The 24,291-nt window shown below is 41.6% G+C and overlaps 1 protein-coding gene across 1 annotated transcript in view; it reads left to right on the top strand.

Moving 5' to 3' along the window:
- LOC146655638 (zinc finger matrin-type protein 4) overlaps positions 1 to 21,234 on the top strand; it is an 80,357-nt gene extending 59,123 nt beyond the window's left edge. The window contains exons 5-7 of the mRNA XM_085428339.1: positions 41 to 298; positions 6,424 to 6,520; positions 21,099 to 21,234. Coding sequence (XP_085284465.1) covers positions 41 to 298; positions 6,424 to 6,520; positions 21,099 to 21,120 — 377 coding nt within the window. The 3' untranslated portion in view covers positions 21,121 to 21,234. The remainder of the gene's footprint in view (positions 1 to 40; positions 299 to 6,423; positions 6,521 to 21,098) is intronic.
- The last annotated feature ends 3,057 nt before the right edge of the window (positions 21,235 to 24,291 follow it).

The raw sequence follows: 24,291 nt of genomic DNA, 5'->3' as shown, positions 1-24,291 counted from the left end.
GACTTGTCTCTAACTCCTATCTTTTCACTTCCGCTTCCAGATTCCTCCCCTTCCACCCCACTGCCCACAGACCCCGCGTCGTGTCCCCCTCCTCCACCTGCCCTACCCTGGCCCATGGCGGTGGTCAGTGGAAATGGTGGGAGAGAGGCTGGGAAATATTGCTGTCTGTGTGGAGCCTGGTTCAACAACCCTCTGATGGCCCAGCAGCATTACGAGGGCAAGAAACACCGCAGGAATGCAGCCAGGGCACGCCTCCTGGAGCAGCTAGCAGGCAGTCTGGATGCCACAGAGAGCACAGGTCAGCCTCTTGGACCCAATCCCAGCAAAAGTGGCAAATGAAAGGCAGCAGGGGTGTTGCGACTTTGTCAGAGGAAAGACGATAAGTGGGAGTGCAAGATGCTGCAAGATGTGCAGCAGTGAATGAGGATTCATGAAATGCTGATATGCCTTTCAGTGTGGGGGTACATATCATATGTTAAACTGAGGTAAGGCAAACCAGTTATTCATTGATAAATTTAGCACCATCAGCACTACTTAGTGTTGAGATCTCAGCTTACATGCATTTGGATAAAGACATGGCTGTGTTTTTGCAAGGATTAGCCAAAGCTTCTTCTTTAAGTCAACTATCTGTCTCACTGAGGGTCACAACACAACAGTATATGTCAAAAGCTGTATGTGAAGTCTCCTGGCACATTGCGAAAAGCATACTTAAGAGATAATGCAGTGCAGAGCAGAGAAGGCTCAACAGGTGAAATCCACCACATTACATGCATGCATATTTATGTGTGTGATGATTCACACAAAATGGCACATGAAATGGTCAAACATTAGTAAATTAAACAAGTAAATGTGGAGATAATGGGGCAATGATTCCAACACTCACACAAATATTTCTAACAGATGGGTACTTTAATTGAATTATGAATAGCATTTGGCACAGAAACCACTTTCGCTTCTCGGGTTCTTAGGAGTGATATCATCCAATATCACCAAACATTATCCTACTTCAGCTGAGTCCAACATGCATTCATGAGTGCCACACGACACCTCTACCGCACACATACAAGTTTGACGCATGCTCGTACCACACAGCACACAGCCTGTGACAAACATAAATCCACTTGTGAAGCCGTAGCAGTGCTATTTGCTGCATGCTCCAGGTGCCATGACACAAATCATCATCTCAAGAAGCCAATCATATTAAAAGCATGAGTCATGTTGCCGCCTACACTGGCTCAGAGGCTTTAAGTGGTGTCATGTTAGATATCATCCCCCATTCACATACTGTGACCCAGATCCCACAGACTCCAAATTTCATAATGTAACCACGGAAAACATTTTTTTAATTTAATTAGAATTTTGTTTATTTTTCAGACAATCGTCCTCATTGAAGAGCAAGGCTGCACTGCAAAATCTTTTAACTGCCCTTGAACAGGAGACGTTTAACGGGTCGAAGTTTTCTAAGTGAGCTTGCTGTTGCCGTGATTTATTATACGGGCTGTCATTCATGTGTTTGTTCCAAGGCCTTTAGTCTGGAACGCTTTGTTCACTACAGCGCAGCTCCATTGTTTGTACTCGTTTGTTCTTGAGTTAGACGAATTTCCATTGGTCCGAGATTCTCACGTCAGATTGGCTTTTTATCACCACTTAAGGTGTGAAGTCACAGGTGTATCAAGTGTAATCACAGTGGGAGGGTCGAACAGGAGGTGGCAGCTGAACTAAGCAAAATACGCACAGGAGGGGGAGGAGAAAGGAGGAATTTGGCTTCTGCCAAGCACAGATTCATCTATGTCCTTTCGTCCTCATTTTCCCTTTGTGGAATAGTTTTCTCTTTACGTTCGTTTTATCTCTTTCCCACCCCCTTCCTTCTGCCATACTCAGTCTTTGTTTTGGTTAGGTTGTGTCTAAATGTGTGTGTTTGTGTAAACCACTGTGGCGTCCAATCTGGCATCATGTCTCATCTGTCATCCTTATTATCTCCCCCACAAGGCAGGTGAATTATTTGCACGCCAATATTCTCTTACTCTCCAAACTATGGCTACAGAGTCTGCCTACTGTGTTTTCTTGTTGTGTCCTATTGATGATATTGACCTTTACTTGTGTTGTCTCATCCCCCTGTGGCCATGAACAAAACTTATCATAAGACCTCTTGACATTTAAACACATGCAGGTTCTTATTTTTTATATGTATTTCTCTGGTTTAATTGCACAGACGGGACACAAGCAAGAATGTCGTGACTTTCCACAGCTAGGTGCCAGGCGAAATCCTTGGAGATGGATTACAGTGGTGGACAAGGGAGTAGCTACTGACGAGGGATGGGGCCCAGCTGACTCGGCTGTGTCTTTACATAAATCATGACGGGGGAGAAACCCCTTAAGACAGAGCCAGCGCATTGTCTCTGCTCTCTGGAGACTCCGAAGAGAATTAGAAGCAGTGAGATAAGCGTCTAGGAATGGAGAGTGTGTCTGTGTATGTGTGTGTGCAGGACCCAAGAGAGGGTGAAGCACTAAAGCCGAGAGAAAATTGTGTGTAATTGATGACTGTGCCAGAGTTGTGAGACGGAGCTGACCTCCTCTCCCACTTACTGTGACACAGTCACACATCAGAATTACATGCAGAAACACATAACTAAGATGTAGTGTAAGCACCGTAGGTCCGAATACCAGCTCGCTCTGGGAATTAAAAACAGTTTATCTAACAAAGCAGTAAATTTACCGAAAACCAATATATACTTTTAGGCTTTTTTAAGTATTCTTTGAGGATATATTTCCTCAGTTATGTTAAAAGTACCCAAAAGGTCTTATTTAACCCGATAAAATGGGCTCAAATAATAGTGTTATGTGGAAAAGTGACTCATAGTGAAGAACATGGAAAATTATCACTCAGCTCGATTCGGCAGCGTGCAGCATTTTAACATTTTTTCAGTTCCTTGTTATTGTTTAACAGTGCAACTGGCACATCTTTCTTTAGGCTCATCACGCTCGACGGTGTCATTTCTAGCAGCAGCAAGCAGCTGTTCTCACCAGTGATAAACCAACTACCTGTCCAGCAACACATCATGTGAAGTAAGCAGCTCCCTAGTGAATGTAGTGGAGCATTTAGCAGCTAAAGACCTGTGTATTTCCCTCTGGAGTTATTATCGACCAAAAGCTCAGTTAAAGACAGGAAAATAAAGTGAAATGTTGGACTATGAAACACTAGAGATAAGAGAAAGATGCCACTAAATGCATTCCTGTTTCCATTTCTTTTGCCCATTTCTATTGGTAAATCAATTATACCAATAATAATTATTAATGTGTCTTTCAAAAGTTTTACTGAACGACTCTGGCAATAATCCCAAAATCCATGAACTCCATCTTAATAAGCTACCTTTAAGAATTATTAGTTGCTTACAGTGAAGAAACTAGAAAACTAGAAAAATCTAAGAGAATCTGGAAATCCTTTTTTAAAAGCAATAGTTCACAAAGATAGTTTCCTGCGCCTGGTAATTTTTTCTTTGTCTGAAACAGATGGTCTCTCCAATTACTGTCACACTGGCTGCAAAAAAATAATTAGTCTCTCTCTAAGTCCTTCAAAGTTTGCTGGTAAAATTCCACTTGGATTTAATCTGACTCTCACCCAAATCTCAACCCCTCTCTTCTATGGTATTTGCGATATATTCCTTTGAGAGGCTCTGTCAAGTATTTGCTGCAGACTGTTAGTTTTGATTGCATCTCAATGGGCTCTTCTTGGATTCAGTTCATTTTTAATCTTGCAAAGCACATGGTAAACTAAAGCACAAAGGCTCTGGGGTAGTAAGCGCTCCATAAACTAATATCCTACAAGAAGCATGAATAACATTACACATGAATACCCTACAGTGAGTGCAAATTAGAGGAAACTCTACCTTGAATTTATCCATAGGAAACTTGATGTTCAATAGTTGTACACGACCCATTTCCCTCCCTCTTTGTCTTCAAACAATCCCACCGTTCACCAAAAGTGTGTGCAAAAGACTAGATTTCACAACTGCTAGTGCTAACCGCTACCTGAAATTCCTCTGAGCCTCTCACATAAAAAGGAGCTGCAGTCAGAGCTTGGCAGCGCGTGGTATTGGAACGAGCCACAAATATCGTGCTCCAAATGGGTCATTAATGTTGCTTGAGTTGGGACATAGTGAAAAAGCTGAAAGCTAAAATTCATCACACACTGAAACTGCAGCAGGATGTTGAATTTCGCTGCAACAAGACTCTTGAAACAAACATAATTTTCCCAATTTTCTAAGCACAAAATGTAGCTCATTACTTTTTTGACAACCATTTAGGCATCTCCACACCGGGGGTGCCAGCAATGCCAGAAGGCTCTGTACGTTAAACGACAGCCACAAACAGCTCCACACCCACTGTCTTAGCGCTTCTCACCCCCTCTTTTCTCTCTTCTTGGCATATCTTCTTGTGTAATTAACAAGGCTTAGAACTCCCTCACAAATACTGCTCATGCTCGCAAAAAAACCCTACATTCACAACCCTGAGCCACGTGCTGTCACTACCGTTGCACACACACTTTCCCTGCATGTAATTAACATGGATTAGGGCACAGTGTGGTCTTGTGCCAGAACTGCTTTATTAACCAAAACACGTTATCTGTGCATATGTATATGTTTATGCGTGTGTTTACAAAAGGCTGGTGCTGACACAAACTGCAGCATATTGTATATCTCTGCTACTCGGGCAGTCAGTGTGGAGGTGACATCAATCAGGCTAAAAGCAGGAAAGCTGCCTTTGTCTGCGAACGTGTACACATGCACATGTAACACACTTCATAATCACACATAAAAGAATAGACCTCTTTATGTAATCCTTGCAGCAGTATAGAATTACGGGGAGGAGAGAGGAAAGAAGAAAGAGAGACTTATCTTTCCTTTCTTTCTAAATTATCGCTTCTCCAATTAATAGCCTTCTCATTTAGAGAGAACAGAAGTAATGACATTTTGGCAGTGGAAGATGTGCCGGCTCTCTTTTTTCCCACTCTCTCTGTCTCTCTTTCACACACACATACACACAGAATTAGTTATTAGCTCCTAATAGTTGCAAAAATATCAACATTTAAGCCAAGACAGCAGTTACTTCAGGCAACTAATTCAGTCCTGGCTTTCTTGTAAATGACTGCTTATCCTTAATCACCCCTGAAAGAGACTAAGGGACTCTTGAGGCAACAGGGAGTAGATATGCCACATTATGCAGCTCTAGCCCAAGCCTAAACGACCTCCCACCACTCCTAACTATATTACAACTTCATCTCCCAGTGTACTTCACCAATTACTGCTACGAAAGGTCAAAAGGAATATTAAGACAAGTCATAAATCTCAAGGACGATAATGACAGCAGCGAAAAGGGCATGTACACACAAGCAGGCACACTCCAATTTTTAGTTGCACAGCATAACTAAAATTTCACACCCATTGTCAGAAAATAAAGTAAAGTTCTGCAGTGATGGCTCTGCAGTGTGCAAAAAGTGAGAAAACAAAAATAGCTCTTCATTGTATCTCTAACAGGGGAAACACGGGCAATTATAGCGTGTTGCTGATTACCCAGAGAGATCATTTCCTCTGCTTCCTTTTATGAAAAAGAAAGACGATTTTAAAATCGGTGCTCTAGTTACCACGGGACGTTATTTTGGGGCTTGGATACACATTTTTTTGTGGTCATTAAACACCAGCGTGAATGCTACATCAATGCTGCAGTGTAATAAATCATTATCCATTCCCTCCTCTGTTTAAACCATCGTATTATTCTCTGGATATTTCCTCTCTTTCACTCGCTTCTTCTACCTAATCCCCATCTCCGCACCACCAACTCTCCCTTCTCCCCACTCCATGAGTATCTCCAAATTCATCGATCTATTTTTGGGTGTTCATCGCGACCACCTGCAAACCCTCTAATTAGTTAACATCTGTGTCTGAGCTGCACCAACTCAAGCTTGCATTCACCAACACAATACAACTGTGCATGCACACAAAGCAGACATGCACACATCCCACTGTGCTGTTCGTTTCTGATTCCTAGAGTCCAAATTCTTCTGCGGTACCCGCCTTTCTAGTGCAAGTTTTAAAAAGGAACCCCTCACACACACGCAGGCACTAAAAAGAAGGGGGCACTGATCCAAGGATCTAAAAATGTAACTGGTTTTCTGCTAATGATCAGTCTAATCAAATCTCTTTCCAGATGCACTCTAATTAGGAAAATTACCCAGCACTACTGAGGGTAAAAATTAGACTGTTACTTAGTGTCAGTACAGATTTTTATTGTTGCTCATGTTGGGCTCACTACTACTAGCTGGTGATCCAAATGATGATGATGATGATGACAGCTTTTAGGGATTGTTATAAATCATACTTACAGAAAGTGACTTACAGTAACTATAATATGTTTATGTCTCTCTAGGGCTGCGAAGTAGTTACTCTTGCAGTGTCTGCAGTGTGGTCCTCAACTCCATTGAGCAGTATCATGCACACCTCCAGGGCTCCAAGCACCAGAACAAGTGAGTACAACAACATACAGCAGATTTATACTTCTGTGTTAACTCTACACCTTAATGACATGGCATGCACTTCCTTGGATAAGCAACTACACTTCGCCATCAATGCAGCCTGCACGGGTATAAAGATCTATAAAGATTCACTGTGCAAGTATATTTCAGGCATTTTTTTTAAAATGTCATAGTCATTTTGGGCTTTTAATGATTTCTTTGAACGATTCGTTTTCCAGCTCAAAGTCCAGTGCTAATACTTTCAAGCAGGAAATACGCATTTTTACAATTGTTTGGTGTCTGATTTTCCCATTTGTAAAAGTTGTTATATGAAACTATATTACAGTTTGTAGTTATACATCATCAAGAGCATGGCAACGCTGACTCACATGTGAGTGCTGTTCAGTTAATACGTTTTGTTTAAAGTTTGTATTTCACTTTCCAAAGTTAGCATTCCAGTTATATATACTTTCAAGCTAAATGTTGCTTCCTTATTCAGAAACAGGTCACTACAGTGGATTGTTATACTTCCTGATACAGCCCAAAGGTTGTGGCTTGCTAACCAAGAGCTAACTAGCCAGCATAGGCTGACACTTTACCCTACCGCCTACTGGTGTTGGCCAGAGGGGCCAATGGCGCGATATGGCAGCCTGGCTTCTGTCAGTCTGCCCCAGGGCAGCTGTGGCTACAACCGTAGCTTGCCTCCACCAGTGTGTGAATGCGAGAGTGAATGAATAGTGGCATTGTAAAGCGCTTTGGGTGCCTTGAAAAGCGCTATATAAATCCAATCCATTATTATTATTATTATTATTATTACAACTCTCAATTTCTACCCTCTTATCCAAATATGGTTACATTTGATTTGTAAAAGCAAGACAAATGCAATGCAAATACAATTAGATTCAGAACAGAAACCAACTAATGGGTGGCATCATACACTTTCATGTCTTTACTTGAAACAAAAATAGAAAACAACATAGATTTAATGACAAGAGCTGACTTGTATTGTAAATGCCTAAAAACTGACGTTCACTTATTTACATTACTTTTACTTTACCATGCTGTGTGAGGAAAACCATTTGGGGCTGTATTTATCACTGTCACAAAATATACTATAAAAAAGCTCCAACATTAGAAGCGGTATGTTGTTTCAAAGAGTAAGGACTGATGGTTCCATTAGTTTCTGTTTTATCAGATGTATATGTGAGTAAAATGAAATATAATGAAAGTTCCAGCAGATTTGAGAATTACAAAAATAACAATGTGGAATTTATTATAATGAGTCTTTCACAATTAGGCTTGGGTCATTACTGGTTTTAGAAAATCCCAAGGAATCACAGCTGGTGTCTGAGAAATTATATCCACCCGCAGGATGAGACTGTGATATGGAACCGTTACATTTCATGCGTTTGCCATGAGATAGCTGTCAGCATGGTTATAGGCAGGTTAATGGTGCTCGTCTGTGTGCGTGCATGCATCTGTCTGTATTTAAAGGAATACAGTGTAAATTAAGTATTTTATGAATGTATTTGTCAGATAAAAGGGCGCTTGAGGATATTATATTGTTAGTGCAGCTTTCTGCTGTTTTGTTTTTCCTTTTTTAGAAATTTGAAGCTTTTTTTTTATTTTTTGGTATTTAACTACCCTAGAGCATATAGCTGTCTGGGCTGCACAGACTAAACTTCTGTAAGCAAGTTAACTCTTAGAGACTGGTGGGTGTAGTGAGAAAAGCAGCAGCAGCTATAACAAGGATGAGAAAGGCAGCGAGAGAAAGAAGTGAGAAAAACAGAAAGCAAAGATTTTCTTTAATCCATTAAAAAATATGTATTTGGCTGTAAGCATAAAGAGCAGATGATGCTCTGTATGTTTATCATGAGAAACATCAGGCCTGTTCTGCCAGCTTTAAAGATCATACAGTGTGAGGACACTTTAAAATAATTGACATATGTTTTCCCATTTGCCTGCACAGTTACTTTGCTTAACTAAGTCACACTATGGAAAACAGTGGTGAAAAAGTTGGTGCAAGTCTGTGCAATGAGCTTGCAGTCTCGTTGCCTTTGAAATAGTTGCGTTAAAAATGGGTCCAGGTCTGTGACAACTGGGAGTCAGTTGCCATCTTCAAAGCAACTTGCAGCGATGAAACTCCAATAAGATGGTATCAGCTGCTACCATCAGTATGAGATTAAATGGGGTCAAGTTGGCAAATGCATGTAATCGGTTTGTGATAACAAGGCGATTAACTATGATAAATTGGCAAAAATTGTAAATCTGTTGCCTTCTGCATGCACAAAAATTCACATTAACTACTTACTGCAACAACCAGTTTTTCCTTTGTTGTAGTGACACAAAAAAGGCGCATTTTCAGACGGTGTTACATTTCAAATAAAGTCTTCATGCAATTTCTGATTTTTCATTTGAATGATTCAGGCAAAAATGTTATAAAAACCAGTGGATGTTAACCAGAACCCACCCATAACCCTAGAAATCTCACTAATCATCTGATGGCTGTTTAAAAAAAGGAGAACGTGTGTCTACAAGTCAGGCACAGAGATAGAGGCAAAGTTTAACCACATTTTTTTCCTACCCACAGTGCTGTCTGGCCCTACTGTGATTTACTGAGATGCAAAGAAGCTTCTCACAGCGGTACAAATAGTATCTGATGTACTAATCAGAGGCTTGTGTGATTTGAAAATGAGAATTAGCAGGTTTTTGTAGTTGTTGAACTTTCATGACAAGTTCGGGTAATAACCTTGAGTAACTCCATGATTACATTTCAGAAGAGATGCTACTCGGAGGAAAAAGTATTTTTTAATACTTGGTAGTAAGACTGAAGGTCACAGAAGTGATTTCAGAAGTCACTCTTCATTTACTTCCACATACCAGTAAGCAAGGTAACTCAATCTAGTCAACCTTGATAAGAGCATAAGCTAAACTCCTGACATGTGCAATTGTTGAGTTGTATAATGTCTCTGTCCAGAGACGGTAAATCATGGGGAACCAGTGGCTCATAACTCTCTCCTTCTGTCAGTTTTACTGTCGCAAAGCAGAGAAGCGGGCAGACACACTGGAAGAGTCATACTTAGGAGAGAGAATGAGAGAGTAAGCAAGACAGATATGTACTAGAGAGACAGCACGCACCACAGACACCAAGAGACAGATGGGACGAGAGATGCAAACAGACACGTTACGTTTGGGACAGAGGAAAAAAGAAATAAAACGGGTATACAGGACACGACAAAAGGCTGAGGAAAAAAACTGATAAGGAGGGACAGACAGACATACAGCAATGAAGTAATACAGACAGAAAGATGCAGAATAAAACAAAATCACAACAGAGTAAATCTCCTTAAACTGAACTGAAAGGTGGGACCAGAGATATGTGGAGCAAATATATAGTGGACAGTGAGATGAACCCATTGTTGCAGACAGCTGTGAGGTTTTACTGCTTAAGATGGAGGTGATGGATTTACAGGGCATGATAGATGAGCCACTGAGGGAGAGGTACCAGGACGATTTACAGGGAAACCACTGAAAGGTCACTGAACAGAAACAGAGGAAGTCCCTCACACATTTTATCTGACAGGCTTCCAGGAAGGTTGTTTGCTGGATATGTCTGCAGAGTTCGTCTTTAGTCATTTCTTTTAGAACAAAGGCATTTACTCAGGTTTGTTCAAAACATTAGGGCATAAAGTTTATAATGCAATAAGTGCTTTAATCCTATAGGCATGAAATAAATCTCTCATAAGACACCGTGTAGTCCTGTGAAAAAACCCACGATTTATTAGCAGCAGTAACTTGAAATAATAATTTTCTGTATGATTTTATCCACGTCTCACATCGCTGTGGAGGAATTTTGTCCCACTCTTCTTTACAGCTTTGATTTGTTTAATTTAATTTGTGGACATTCATTAGTACACAGTTCTCTTAAGTTTCCGCCACAGTATTATACATTGGCTGTTTGCTTGGGAGCACTGTCCTGTTGTTGCACCCAATTTTGGCCAAGCTTTATCTGTCAGAGGGATTGCCTCACAATTGACTCTAAATTACTTTGTTATTCAGGGGAATTCATGGTCTACACAGAGACTGCAAATTGTCCAGGTCCTCTGTCTAAAAAAATAAACCCCAATCATCACTGCTTCACCACTGCGTTTCACAGTTGGCATGAGGTAGTCGTGCTAATATGCTGTGTTTGATTTTCACCAGGCTTCTTCACTTTGGTCTTGTCTGTTCAAAAGACATTGTTCCAGAAGTTCTGTGCTTTGCTCTGTACTTTGCTTACCTAAGGCGCGCTGCCATGTCCTTTTTGGACAGAACAGGCTTTAAACTGACAGCCCTACCAAACAAGCCATACTTATTCAGTCTTCTTGTAATGTACTGTCATAAGGTTTAACATTTATCATGTTAACTGATGCCTGAACAGTCTGAGATGCCACTCTTGGGTTTTCTTTAAGTATTGCTGTGAATTTGCTGGAACGTCCACTCCTGGAGAAATTGTAGCACTGTGCTACAAACACACACCTAAATGCTCCAGAGCAGCAAAGTACCCCTGACTTTATAGAGGTGCTCACACTTGCTGATAATCACTCAATCATATGATTGGCAGGATCAGGCTCCAGTGTGTGTATGTGTGTGTGCGCGTGTGTGTAGTTCAACAGAAGAAGTGTAGCGGCTTGACCATTTATAATGCAAAAATATTCGAAATTACCATCTTCTGTTTTTTTCTTGCTACCGTTTAAAGTATGCAAAAGTCCACGAGAGGGCCTTTATAGCACAAGCAATTTAAAAGTGTGACAGCTGTGAGCCCTTGTGGCGTTATTGCGTGCACATGCTAAATTCTGGAGTCTATGAAAGCAAAAAACTGGTACTGTAAAAAGAGTCCTGCCAGCTCTGTTGCACTGCTGTTATCAATCCTCTGGGAAACAGAGAACAAGACCGAAGGTTCCACCTCATCAGTCTCACTTCCTCTGCCTTCACCCAGTCACTCAGATGAAACAGAAAACAGCCGCCTGAATGTGTGTGTGTGTGTGTGTGTGTGTGTGTGTGTGTGTGTGTGTGTGTGTGTGTGTGTGTGTGTGTGTGTGTGTGTGTGAAACCAATAAATCTCTGTTACGCACATCTCCTAACTGTTTCTACATCAGCACGCTTACCATTTTAGCCTTCGCAATAAAAGTGTAGCATCAGGTTTGAGTATGATAGAAAATATTCCACTTTCAGGTTTTATTGTGCTAAAACGTTTGAAAAGTATTTTCCTGCTGACATAAAAGTGCAAACGCAGTTCTATGCACACACCAAGGCTGCAGCACGAATAAAAGACCAGACAACTTCTAAGGAATTGCTAGTTTAGATATGAATGAGGGCAGTGCGTTTTTTTCCTTTGCTTTAGTTGGTTTTGTTGGCTGGCTGGCACATGGCTTGAGTACAAATGTTTTTACCAAGTCTGTTTCCTTAAAAAAAGAAGCTGTCAAGATGAAATGTCTTTTATATTTTTGTGCATCCCCTCGACCCCAAAAAGGATGAGCAGAGGAGAATGGATAGATGGATGGATGTTGAAATATGAAAAAAAAAACCCGTGCAAAGGAATCTTCTATGATTGTTCCTTTCACAGGACTGGATGGACAAGACTTTGGCAAACTTATGTGCAATCTTACACCCTAAGTTTAAATCTGTGTGTGTGTGTGTGTGTGTGTGTGTGTGTGTGTGTGTGTGTGTGTGTGTGTGTGTGTGTGTGTGTGTGTGTGTGTGTGTGTGTGTGTGTGTTATTTCACACTCAGGATGAGCTTTGGCTTGTGTAAGGAGCTTTCCAAAAAGCACGGCTGACAGCGGCAGGGGATTAGCTCTCACCGAAGAAACATCCATGAAAAATGCGTGTGTGCGTCTGTGTCTGTTTCTGGGGAGTTTGTGTACGAGCGTGTGCTGTTTGGCATTAGGAATGTGTCACCGTAAAACAACAAGAGATTTCTGTATTCTTTAAACAGCTGGATGCATCAACCTGCCAGCTCTGCTTATCAGTACTGCCTGTTTCATACACAGTCAGCTGCAGGTCAGTTGAAATGCTGCAGAGTCCAAGCAGTTGCTTCAGACTGGCTGTTGTAATTGGACCTGTACAGGATGATAACAGCAGAGATATAACTTGATAAACTGGATGGAAGGCTTCCACACTTTACAGTATGTTGCAATTAAATTGATGCACCAAGCTGGCCAGGAGATAGAGACACAAGTAGGCAGCAGACAGAACCGAAACAGACAGATGAGCATTAGATCCCCGTGTTGGTTTCTAACTCGACTACTGCGTGCTAATGGCTAAGTAGAAAAAAGTGAAAATTAAAGAAGGAACATAAGGCCATCAGCCAACAAAAGCTGAGCTGGGATTTTTTGCAGCCCTACTGCTGTGCAAAAATCTGGGAAGTCTTCGCATGATGGGAAGCAGCTCCCAGCAGAGACTGCAAGCCTGCACTCGTAGCACGGGTAATATGAGATCAACTTTTAAAACTTCTATGCAACTTTTTGCCCCACAAAAAAAAAAATCATTTTGATGGCTGACATACAACACAAGTTAATCTAATGCAGATGTAGCCTGTATATGCTACAAATACAAAGCCGAAGATTATAAATGACTGAATTAATAACTAGGATGTAAAAATAAAGAAATAGTTTGTTGTGAAGTGTGCAGGAGGAACTGAGTAGTCTCCCATCCTGAGCAGGTCTGGTTGTACGGCTTCTTTGTATTGCTGCCAGTTAGCAGCAGGGTGAACGGACTTTGGACGGTTTTCCATGAAGAAGCAGGAGTCAGCTACTTTTGAATCTTGGTCCAGATGTGCCGGTACACAGACACACTATAGTATTTATCAGTTATTTACTCTACGGGTATAACTTCCTGTTTACTGTGAACTGTTTGTCAAGGATTTGCACTAGAAACACTAATTTTTCAGAAAGTTGTCAATTGCAAGAAACAGCCAAATACACCAGCACTAATGTGTCATATTTACCCTTTTATAATACAAATATTGCATTATTTACAGTTTCCACAAAAGAGATTTTATATTACGCAGTAAGTAAACATAAATAAAATTCACTATGATGGGTTTCAGGGCTGTCAAAATTGGCAACAAAATCATATTTTTAATCTTTAATTGTTTTATTTTACATCCATTAAGTTAGCTCATGTATTTAATTGCTTTACTCTTAGTATTAACTATTATTTATTTATAAAAAACTTCCAGGAAAGGTTAGAGCCAGATAACTGTTTTGAGTTTACACCTTTTACCTTCAGTTCGTCAGCTTATGTTCTCTAATTAAAGCCAGCTAAATTATTCACTGCTCTCTCTCTGTGTGTGTCTTTACTCCTGCTGAGATGTGTCTGAAGACTGGAGCAGTGAGAGCTGCATTAGGTGTGCACCACACAGTTGTTCAAAGTTGACCAACACAGTATGTGCTGTTGCAGGATAGCACTCAGTTAACAAGCCAGAAACTTTGCCTCTATCTCATTTTTTAATATTTTTATTATATATATTTTTTTCTTTTTTTTTTTTGCCTGTCCCGTTTGGCTCTTTTGCCATCAGAATTGTTGTCTAAAGGCAAAGAAAGATGCCCAATGGATTTACTTTACCAAATTGACCATCCCAGCCTTGCCATAATGGTCCATTTGATTCACCTTTTATTGTTTATTTTATTTTCACTTACTGAATACGGGACAGACTTGACTGGGGGAAAGAAGGGGAGAAAGAAAGAGGGAAAGAGAAACAGCTGAGAAGAGGGACGGGGGAGAAAGGCAAAAAACAAAAACCAACAGAATGAGCAGAAAAAGAAAAAAAAGAAAAAAAGAAAAAAAAATGCATATCAATCACCTGGATCACCTGCTGAGAAAGAAAAAAGAAAACAAGCAGAAGAGAACAAGAGTAATAGAATAAACAACATCACAATGATATATGGGAATATGACAGTAAATACTAAATATTAAACATTATTGTGCAGCACATAAGATCAACAGAACACAGTGTGCTTTGAGGTAGGAGCCAAAAAGGGTGTAGTTTGTGGGTGTGATCACCCGTGTGTACACCTGTGAGCATGGACGCGCTTGTTTTTTGTTTTTTAAAAGGTTCCTTCATGTAATGATCTGCTAGAGGGTGTGGGGGGGCCACAGCCCCGTCCTCCAGGGCATGAAGCAGGTATGGAGGAGATCAAAACTCCAGACATCCAGAGGCCCCCAGAACACAAGAGACCAAGGAAGACCAACAGAGGGGCAGCCGCACCACTGTCCCAGAAAGAGCTGAGGAGAGTCCCAGATGAGGGCTCACTCAGCAGCCGCGGAGCAGAAGCCAGGGGGAGTTGCAGTGACGCGCCCGTGAGCTCCGCCGGCAGCCAGCCGTGCCTGAGTGACCGAGCCCCAGGCCGAGAGGCCGGGGGCACCCCACCTCCGAAGTGGCCCGAGCAAGCCCCAGGCTCCAGGCCCCAATAAGCGGCCGCCAAGGAGTGAGCCGGTGTGTACCCGGACGCCCACCCCCGGACACAAAGAACCACCAACGCACCGACACCTGAGGGAGTCCGCCACTGGCAGGGGAAGTGGTGGTAGGGGGAGATAGGCCTCCAAACCTTGGAGGGCCTGAGATGTCCCCAGAGAGGTGGCGCCTGACACCCAACCTGACATATAGACACAGAAATACAGGCACACACATATACAAACATCCATTCCCACCCTCATGCTCTCATATACACTTACTCCACACTCAACCAACGTGGAGACAGACATAAAGAGACGCTGTACACACGATCACACTCCCTAAGCGTACTCTACAAACCGGGTCTAGGTACCCTTGCCCCTGGAGGGGGGGGAACTGCCCCCAGACCCAGGTGGTGTTACCCTTTTCCCTGCGGTGGGGGGAGGCAGACCGCCCCGACTCCGCAGCAGCAGCAGGGAGGCCCCACACTCCAGACCGCAGTCGGACGGCCAACTCCTCCTCCTAGCCCCCCCGCTCCAGCAGGTCGCAGAGAAAGCATTTTTTAATATTTTTATTATATATTTTAACGTGTTTTTCACAATTAAATGTCTGTCTTTTTAAATATTAATTAGTTCCTATAATCAAATCTAGAATATTAATCAACAGTACTACTTTGAGTGGTTTGGGCTTGCAAAACTTCTATTAAAGAACTCATAACTGTGGCGCGGCTGCCCCTCTGTTGGTCTTCCATGGTCTTTTGTGTTCTGGGGGCCTCTGGATGTCTGGAGTTTTGATCTCCTCCATACCCGCTTCACACCCTGGAGGACGGGGCTGAGGCCCCCCCACACTCCCTAGCAGATCATTACATGGAGAAACCTTTGGAATGCAAGCATGCTGATCCACACAGGTATGCACACATGGGTATTCACAGACGCGGACTAAAGCTTTCTTGGCTGCTGCCTCAAAGCACACTGTGCGCTGTCTATCTTGCGTGCTGCACAATATTGTTTATTACTTAGTAAATACTGATATCTATGACTAGCTAGTTTATTGTGATGGTGCTTTGTTTTCTCTATTATTATGTTGCTCTTTGTTGTTTGCTGTCTCCTCTGTTTGTTTGTTTGTTTGTTTTTCTCCATACAGGTGACCCAGGAGTTTTTTTTTTTTTTTTTTTTTGTCTCTCTTCCCCCCCCTTCTCACCGTCTCTTCTCCCCTTTGGTTTTCTTTCTTTCTCTCCCCCTCTCTCTCTCATTCATTCCCCCTGTCCTATTTATTAAAAAAAAAAAAAAAAAAAAAAAAAAAATGACAAAGGATGAACTGAAGCTCTGCCATCACGTAATGTCGCATACTGCTGTTTCTGATGTCATTTAAAAAAAAAAAAAAAAAAAAAAAAAAAAAAAAAAAAGAACTCATAACTGACATAAAGACTACCTTAAAGGCTTTTTTAAGGCTATTTTCCAGTAAATATAAAGCATACTGACAGATCCAGATAAGATTCTATGTGTGTAAAGATACACTGAAAGTAAAAAGTAAACAAAGAAACGTCACTAATTACCTACTTGGAACCCACAAGTGAAAACCAAGTGCAGTAGAGTGTATTTCACTTGATGTGAGCTGTCAGTATGGTTATAATATATACTTATTCTCTGACCAATGACACTGCCTGAACTTTAACTGCCCATTTAATATTGTTTCCATTCACATCACCCACTAGGTTTGCATGGCCTTTGCTTTCTGGGCGCTTTGTTTTGATATATTTCGACCTCTGGCTTGCTTTAATGTGTGTTTATGCTGATGTTGCCGTAGGCCCCAGAGGTATGATGGTGAGGTCTGGGACAATCCATTTAGCCTACTCACCCTGGTAATTATTTAGCGTCAGAGAACACAGACACAAAATAGACTAATGCACATTTAAAAGGGAAAGGCTCAGAGAGAGGGTGGCAACAACAGTTGGAGATTACAGTGCTTATTGTAAGATAAATCCCATGCAAATGGTTGACTTGTCGACCTGCTAATAGGCCAGGCTTGCTATATGCATGCATGTGTAATAGCCCCATCAATGTGTGTGTGCATCCTCTCACCGCTTGAGGCGAGGAAAAGGTTAATTCAGGATTCATCGGTTGGCTCTCGTCTCACATGCCCCCTCTGTCACACTTGAACACACACACACTCAGAGGTAGGCTCATGCCTTGGGCTCTTTTCATCTCCCCCAAAGGTATTTGTCCTTGTCTTCCCTTACACCTTTCACCCGAAAATCAGACAAACAGGCAGACTTTGTATGCAGACACACACACACGTACACACAAGCTTACGCATACACCGCCCTGGGTGTTGCTGTCCGTTAACTTAATAAGGTAAGGGTGAGTTTTATTTATTTGATTTTTATTTTTTTAGGGTGGTGGTTTGTGTTGGGGGATGGGGTTAGCCGGATCATGCGTGAACCATGACTCACATCGCTGCTCCCTTTGCAACTGCCACTGCTGAACTGTATACCTGACATGCAAAAACACACACACGCATCCAAAGCGTGCCAAGGTGACCTTCACATCCTCACCAACACCTCCCTCGGACACACAGGCTCGTGCACTGCTTCTGCCCTCTTTCGCACACACATTCTCATCCCCATATATCTTACATCCCACATGTGTGGCCCTGGGAGAGATTATTGGATTAGTCTATTTATTAACGACCCCATCCACTCACAGACCGTGACCTTTATTTGTACCCCTTCCCCAGCTTCACCTTCTAGTGTCCTGCTGCTTTTCTTGGCTCTGTCATCTTTCCAGCCTTCATCGTTCTATTCCTCACCATGTAACACCTTGCTCATACACTGGACTAATAAAAGTATGGCAGGGCTTTTTTCAAGGATAGTCATCACCACTAAAATGTTTTCTTGACTGGATAAAATTGATTCAATCATAATAAATATTTTTTTGTTAGGTAAACGTTAAAAAGAAACAGAAAAGCGCTTACAAATTTACTATGTCAAAAGCACTCAATGTAAAAGTTGAAGGCATTATGCAAAAGGGAGGAACATGTTGGGTGTTTGTGTATTCACTACACACTCAGCAGATCCCTCGACCATGTTGCTCTATAGAAACCGCCAAGGGACATTTTCCAAACAATATGATAAATAACCTGGTAATTAATGGAAGCTGGGACCTGCAAGTTCAAACATATTATTGAGCAAACATAACATACAGACCTGAATTTAAACACAATTACAATTCCCTCACATTTACCCAGGGAAAATTTCAAACCATAATATAAATCCTAGAAACCATTCACAGCCTTTACTTTACTTAATTATTTTATGGAAAATAAAGCTCCCTGAATCAGTTATTACACTGCCCTTTATGAAATTGCTTTATACTTACAAGAAATAAATAAAGTATGCCACTGGCTTTCAAGCATCAGGGGAAAAAGCTCCTTGAGTAAAAAATATATATGTACCTCTCTCACCATAAGATGTGATAGAATTGCTCAAACATGCTATAGTGTGTATTAATTATTTTTTGTACAGGCATGACTTCCCTTTGAAGTGATTGTGAAATGTTTGGCACGGCTTTGCGCACTGCATGCACACATTTTTTAATTTTTTATTTATTTATTTTTTTAAAAGGCTGCACTCCATATTGCATTATTAAACAACTGGAGACATGCCCTTCACATGGCAACCACAAGAAAACTGTGAAATAGGATGTTTTGACCTTGTGCATCACTGAACATGGTGCTAGCAATATTATTGTGCGTTCATATGAAAACCAACTGTAAAAGCTGAAGGACATGGGGTGGAAATTTATTGTGGATTTGCTGTAGTACATATTTGTGCCACCAGGTGGAGCCTGTCACTGTTGATGGAGTTAAAAGGTGTACCTGCTGACAGGTTGTAAATTGTAAAACACGTGAGTCTTCCTGCTAGTGAAGAAAAAAAACATCGTCCGCTTAACTGTACCAGTCTAATGATTTATTTAACACAAAGATTTTTAAAAAAAATCTGGTAGCTTTGTCGTTTAGCCAACTACCTGAGGCTGAAGCTAACAACCAATGAACTTATGCGATAGCAAGGTGAGTTCGTCTGTCCCTCCACAGAATGATTGGTCAGATGTTAGCAAAATGGCATTTGTACTGGATTTGACTTTTTAATGAATTGTGATTCTCATTAGTTTGTGCAATGCAGCCAACCAACAATAAAACGTATCACTGTCTTTCTGTACTTGACACATTAAAATAACCTGTAACCTGTGATGTATCATCAGCCGGATAAACATTGTCATCATTAACGGTAATAATGCTCTGGATCAAGAAAGAATGTTAAACATATGCTGATGGAACCTCCTAAAATATGAAGATTGCTTGAATAAATATCAGTCCACATCTGAGTGGTCGCAAGAATCAATAAATGTAAACTAATTAGAATCAACCGTAAACTTTAAACCTGATGTTAAATGAAGAAGGGATGCTACACAGTGGTGAGCATGGTCCTTTGAGACGTGTTCCTGCCATCAAATTCAAAATGGGTATTATTTATTTATTCAGAATAAATTGTTTATGCTGTATTTAAACGGCTGCATTTTGTTTTGTTCAGTGTCCCAAGTGCTTGTATTGGGATTTGTAGAATGGTCAAAACAAAAATCTCTGGATAAAATTATTTGTTTAGATAATTACTTTGTGTATCAATAACACCTTTTGTGTATGATGTTTACATATTTATGTAGAATGTACAAAGAATTTGGATTCAGGCCCTTTTTTTCTATCAGCTTACATCATTCTGTTGACTTTCTTTGACCCCTTCTTCTTCCCCACAGTGTTTTCGCTCTGCCCCTCCCACCTTGTTGCCCTCCCGCCCCTCCTTGCTGCTACCTGTCCCCTCAGAGAGAACAATGCAAGCTACCAGAGTCGTGCCCTCCACTCTTCAGAGAATCTAACGTGCTAGATGAGTCCTGACAGACCAGACAGGGTGTAGAGGCCACTGTTTTAACAGCCATTACCGGAATAGGTGCTGACAGCTATGGTGCCCATGAATCCTCTCTCTTTCTCTCACTCCATTTCAGCTGGCAACGTGTGTGTGTGTTTCTGTGTGAGCGGAGGAGATGCTGGGTGGGTGGGGACAACAGCCCAATTAGGACAGGAATGACAGTTTAACAAGGACTGAGCTGAAAATGGTGGAATTTGTTGTGGTTTTCGGGGGACACGTTGTCAGACTCAGACTGATACAGACGTATGAAGCCAAACATCTCATTTTCACTTGACTTTTATCTCAGTTTGTAGAAGTTTAGCTCATACTGGAGAGAAAACCTCTCAAAACAGCATCATGAAAGTTAAAAGGCACCTCAAACTGACGTGAGAAACAATTACACAACAGCGTTGCCGAGATGAAGGAAGTGTTGCGCATTATTGTTGAGATTTCTGCTATGACATTTAGAAAAGTGAAATACCAAGCACTCATTTCATTTTCTCAATATCAGCTGTGGGATTTCTCAAGAATCGAGTCCTTTGAACACCCTGCCCTAAAAATGCCTACTCAGTTAGGTGTGTGTTGCGTGGCGTGATCTTCAATCCGATTTATCTCCTTGTTTTAATTAAATGCGGCATGTTTGCCGCCACACTTGCTTTGTTTCGTGGCGATAAAGCCGCAGAATGCAGCCGCAGCAGCCGTCATCATGAAAAACAATCAGCGGTTCAAGATAAAGGCTAAATCCACAGTAATTACCGCACCTTAAACATGAGGGTTTATGCTCGTATCTTTCCTCTTTGTTTCAATTTGGAGTATAGCCAGATAGAAGGCTCCTGTAATTATGAGAAGATTGTGAAACCGGATTATTGGTTAATGCTTTACATAAAGTCGAGCTGTCACTCCCGGTAAAAGGGAATTCTTTTCAGTGCAGCAGATAATACGATATAATAACAGCAATCCAAGGTTACAATGTCTCGTTATATTACAAATGACGACTGCGCTATATGAAAAACGGCACGAGACGCGGATTTACAGGTAAATTAAATTGCTTCCACGGGACCAAACATATCAGACACTAAAATATCTTTCGCCCCATGGGCTTGATATTCCCTGTGGTTAAAGAGCCCTGTCTTGTCGGATCTGCCTATGTCAGAGACAGAACACGACTAACAAATTCTTTTCTGTGTTTTGTTTTCAGCCTGAAGCAACACCAGCAGTAAGTCAGAGAGACAGGCCACTCTGGAAAGAAGAAGTGATGAAGACAGAGATTATTGGAATAAACAACTTCCGAAAAGAGGACTTGTCTTAGTATGCGAGAGTATGCGAAAGTCGTGCAGTGCAACTTCAGTATGCGTGTGTTTGTGTATATAGCCTATATGTGTGTCATAGGCACTTATGCACACATCTGCAGTACGAGTGCGTGGGTCATTGTGAGTGTGTTAATTTCTATCTTTGATCAAAAAATAATATATCTTTGAGATCTATTCAGCACCTTCAACGAGCTCTAAACACCGGCGTCCGTCAGAAGACCTGCGGCTGTGTATTGCCATGTAATTCCAGTGTGAACCACAATCCTGAAATTGAAATGATGTCAGCGCATTGCTCGGAGTGGTGAAAACCATGACAATGATCGTCACAGAACAGCAGTTACAGTAACCATGTAACTAGCAGTCCCCCGCCCCCAAGTGCTCTGACCGTGAACCAAGTCTGACCAGAATCTTGTGTTTCAACGTGTATTTAATATGCAGTGATGCTGACGGTGCCGTGAGCGCGGCTCACTTTCAGACCACTTGAGACCTACTCAGGCCCAGACTTTCAAGGACAAGAAACTTCCCGATGACCTCAGCCATTGCAGATTGCATGAATTTCCATAACTTCAAAAAGCTGTTGGTTTGAATCTAGTGTTGTCTACCAATTGCGGATGTGCCACTTTGAAACTCATTTTCACATATGCCAAAATAATCAAAACCTGAAGATTAAAAGGGAGAGAAAAGTAGCAAAGAAACTATTGAACTTCTGCTCTGAAGAGGGTCTGTGCAACTCTGTGAATCATTTACTGCTCAAAACATTCCCATAGCACTAAATACTGATGTCAGATGCAGTCTGGAGGTGATAAAAAAAATCTTTCTGAGAAGGGCAACATGTACAGTGGGGCAAAAAAGTATTTAGTCAGCCACCGATTGTGCAAGTTCCCCCACTTAAAATGATGACAGAAGTCAGTAATTTGCACCAGAGGTACACTTCAACTGTGAGAGACAGAATGTGAAAAAAAAATCCATGAATCCACAAGGTAGGATTTGTAAAGAATTTATTCGTAAATCAGGGTGGAAAATAAGTATTTGGTCACCTCAAACAAGGAAAATCTCTGGCTCTCACAGACCTGTAACGTCTTCTGTAAGAAGCTTTTCCGTCCCCCACTCGTTACCTGTATGAATGGCACCTGTTTGAACTCATCATCTGTATAAAAGACACCTGTCCACAGCCTCAAACAGTCAGACTCCAAACTCCGCTATGGCCAAGACCAAAGAGCTTTCGAAGGACACCAGGAAAAGTATTGTAGACCTGCACCAGACTGGGAAGAGTGAATCTACAATAGGCAAGCAGCTTGGTGTGAAAAAATCAACTGTGGGAGCAATCATCAGAAAATGGAAGACATACAAGACCACTGATAATCTCCCTCGATCTGGGGCTCCACGCAAGATCTCATCCCGTGGGGTCAAAATGATCATGAGAACGGTGAGCAAAGATCCCAGAACCACACGGGGGGACCTGGTGAATGACCTGCAGAGAGCTGGGACCAAAGTAACAAAGGTCACCATCAGTAACACACTACAACGGCAGGGAATCAAATCCCGCAGTGCCAGACGTGTTCCGCTGCTGAAGCCAGTGCATGTCCAGGCCCGTCTGAAGTTTGCCAGAGAGCACATGGATGATACAGCAGAGGATTGGGAGAATGTCATGTGGTCAGATGAAACCAAAGTAGAACTTTTTGGTATAAACTCAACTCGTCGTGTTTGGAGGAAGAAGAATACTGAGTTGCATCCCAAGAACACCATACCTACTGTGAAGCATGGGGGTGGAAACATCATGCTATGGGGCTGTTTTTCTGCCAAGGGGACAGGACGACTGATCCGTGTTAAGGACAGAATGAATGGGGCCATGTATCGTGAGATTTTGAGCCAAAACCTCCTTCCATCAGTGAGAACTTTGAAGATGAAACGAGGCTGGGTCTTCCAACATGACAATGATCCAAAACACACCGCCCGGGCAACAAAGGAGTGGCTCCGTAAGAAGCATTTGAAAGTCCTGGAGTGGCCTAGCCAGTCTCCAGACCTCAACCCCATAGAAAATCTGTGGCGGGAGTTGAAAGTCCGTGTTGCTCGGCGACAGCCCCAAAACATCTCTGCTCTCGAGAAGATCTGCATGGATGAATGGGCCAAAATACCAGCTACTGTGTGTGCAAACCTGGTAAAGACCTATAGTAAACGTTTGACCTCTGTTATTGCCAACAAAGGTTATGTTACAAAGTATTGAGTTGTATTTTTGTTATTGACCAAATACTTATTTTCCACCCTGATTTACGAATAAATTCTTTACAAATCCTACCATGTGGATTCATGGATTTTTTTTTCACATTCTGTCTCTCACAGTTGAAGTGTACCTCTGGTGCAAATTACTGACCTCTGTCATCAATTTAGGTGGGGGAACTTGCACAATCGGTGGCTGACTAAATACTTTTTTGCCCCACTAGATATGTTTTTTATTTTTCTGTTACTGCCAGAATAAAGAAACTTCACACTTATGTAGCAGCCACTGTACAATACAACTGGGGTGTAATTCAATGCATGCAAAGTGTAGAACATTGCATTCACTTGCCTTCTTGAAACCTACTTCTCGCGCATTTTGGTAATAGCGCTGCTTTGTAGTGATAGCTAGGTAATGAATTAATGCACATGCTTGTACCTGAACAAAGAAATCACCTTTTAGTGCTGAACTGCCTTCATCTCAACATCTTACCAATTCATCAAAAAAATAAAGAGGAGAGCCTTTTTAGATATTAGTCCAGTAACCACTGCACAACAACCTCATTCGTAAGTGTCTTCAGGCTGAAAAGTGTATTTAAACAATGGTCTGTAGCACCACAAGAAGACGTGCTCCACTTTCCCATGCTGGCACATCACATTGGCTATGAGCAGGGGAAAAGACTGAGAAATACAGCAGTCAATGCAAAGCTACCCTCTGTTTGTTCTTGTTGGTCATCTGTAAACACATTAAAAGGTTGTTGCTTTTCTATTTTGCTTATTTCGCGGTGAAGAGAGTGAACTACATATTACTTGATTAGAAACTATTTTTCTTCTGCAGATATATGGTTGAGATATATGGTTTTTATG

The sequence above is a fragment of the Rhamphochromis longiceps genome, linkage group LG13 (genome assembly GCF_057381845.1).
Source record: "Rhamphochromis longiceps isolate RC_006_pf linkage group LG13, R_longiceps_female_GT1.1, whole genome shotgun sequence".
Taxonomy (NCBI): domain Eukaryota; kingdom Metazoa; phylum Chordata; class Actinopteri; order Cichliformes; family Cichlidae; genus Rhamphochromis; species Rhamphochromis longiceps.
Note: the sequence above shows the minus strand (reverse complement) of the source record. Positions and strands in the feature narration are given on the sequence as shown.